Source organism: Amphimedon queenslandica, unplaced genomic scaffold (genome assembly GCF_000090795.2).
Source record: "Amphimedon queenslandica unplaced genomic scaffold, v1.1 AMPQUscaffold_7638_Cont20413, whole genome shotgun sequence".
Lineage (NCBI taxonomy): Eukaryota > Metazoa > Porifera > Demospongiae > Haplosclerida > Niphatidae > Amphimedon > Amphimedon queenslandica.
Genome location: NW_003552080.1, coordinates 1 through 2,171, shown reverse-complemented (window position 1 = coordinate 2,171; position 2,171 = coordinate 1). Strand labels below are relative to the sequence as shown.

The 2,171-nt window shown below is 37.2% G+C and overlaps 1 protein-coding gene across 1 annotated transcript; it reads right to left on the bottom strand.

Annotated features, from left to right (window-relative positions):
- Positions 1–215: 215 nt before the first annotated feature.
- LOC105315849 (probable serine/threonine-protein kinase qkgA) lies at positions 216–2,090 on the bottom strand (the record flags this gene model as incomplete). Its single annotated transcript, XM_011410611.1, has 2 exons — positions 216–1,586; positions 1,642–2,090. Coding segments are annotated over 2 exons (1,820 nt in total), but the record flags the coding sequence as incomplete, so codon positions are not given.
- Positions 2,091–2,171: the final 81 nt, after the last annotated feature.

Here is a 2,171-nt window from a genome sequence, read left to right as displayed (position 1 = left end):
CTTTTTTCATTGAACCACAGAGACTCATTACTAGTTAGTGATCGAGGAATCCTTTCCATTTTGCAGTAAACAGGATCAGAGCTTGTCTGCTTCTTAGCATCAATGTCTTGAATGTAATGAACGTCACTGGAAGGATTGCATTGACACACATATTGTATTCTTCTTGATGATCGATCAACACAATGACCATGGTAAAAAATGAGAGTGTCTTCTACCTTTTGGCAACATTTGTCCAATAACTTCAATAATTGCTGACAAACTGTTTTGAAAGGAATAGGATGACTAATCTCAGGGACATATCTCAATACATCAGCTTGAATAGCATCATTAATATCAGTGAGAAACAAATCATCAGAAGGATGGCCATAAGAAAAGCAGACACGATTACGATAGATATGTTTTACCTCAATTTTAGAGCGTAACTTCATGGTAATAGCTAATCGATCAATGAAACCAGCAGTAGGTGCTGCATAAACATTATCAAAATTGAGCTTAACATTATCATCAGTAGCAACAGTGGTTGCTAAACGAGTGAAGAAACCAGGAGGTACATACCCAGTTGAGAATGTAATGTGTACAGGTGAGGCTCTTAGCTCATAACCAGGTCGTACTTCATTAGGGTCACCTGTGTATCCTGGTAGCACTGCTGGAAGAAAATATTGCTTGAATCTGCCATCATAAAGATCAGTTTGAACTTGAGCTGCAAGACGAAAATGAACTAAAAGTTCAATTATTTCTTCTGGATCAATACTACTTGACTGCCATACTTCTTGATAGAGTGGTTGAACTAGAATACCTTTATTTTGCAATAAATACCATCTATTTGTTCCTCTCCATCCTTTCTCTAATGGGAACACCTTCCCAATGGTATCAACAAACCATTTTGGATTGAGAATGACTTTCTTATTCAAACCTTCTAGTTGAGGATAGTAAAGCACAGCTCCCAGCTCATGGTAGAATTTCAATACTTCAGGAACATCATCTGCTCGTATATGACATGCTACTCCAATGGCAATAGCATCAGATACACTAATGATATTCTGCTTTAGCTCTCGAAGAACTTTGCGAAAAAGAACCCAATTGACTGGGGTTTTGACAGCCAAATTATTGATAAAACTATCAACTGCTTCACGTAACTCCGTAATGCTTGGATCTTCTTTTTCACCTCTGCCTGAGGTGGTATTATCAATGATTAGCACATCTTCAATAAGATCTGAGAACTCTTTCTCCTCATACAGGGACTGAATTTGTTTTTTTACTTGTTCTCTCTTCCTTTTTCGCTTAAGCTTATCACCACGAGTGCCAATACAATAAAGACTAGGAGAAGAAGCATCTTCTTTGTTGTGCTTTACAAGGTAGCTGTGTATTGTAGAAATCCATTTTACCATGAGATCACTTGTGCTTTCATTCACTACCTCTACAAACAGCACTTTACCATCAGGAGTATTCTGACGTGACTGCCATCTTTCCCTGAAATCCTTTGAAGCATCAAACAGGAGGAGAAACATTGTACGAGGAGTGAGGAAGGCTGGGAGAATCTCAAGGAACACTGGCTGACCACCACAATCCCATATATGAAGAAATGGCTAAAAATTGGTATATTATATCATAATGCTAAAAGTAAGTAAACATATGACTCACTTGAACAAGTAATTCTGTTTTCTGATCAGTGGAACTAGCTCTTTCAAATATTGATTTGATACGAATCTCTACATTAAAATCAGAAGCTATTGAACCAGTAGAAACTAATGCATCTGATTCATCACAAGAATATTTTGCACTCAGTACAGAAGTATGGTATGAGGATGATCTAGACTGAATGAATTTAAACAAAGAAGCAATTTCTTTAATTTCATCTTCTTCTGTGGCTTCTCTCCATTTGTTTTCTCTCATTGTTTGCCACTTGTGTCCAAATGGTCGTACAGAGGATACATCAGATACAATGGTGCTTGTAGTATGAGGATTAAAAGGTTCTTCCATTAACGAATGCTTGAGAGACGTCTTGCCAGTACCAGCTGATCCCAGTAACATAAGACGAGCATATGCTACATCAGCACTTTCTTGTTCTTTGAGAGCTCTCTTATAGGCACCTATAGATACATGTATGTGCATACATCAATAAAAATGTATAAAAATGACTATCTCAGTAATAACAAGATACATGTACAAGT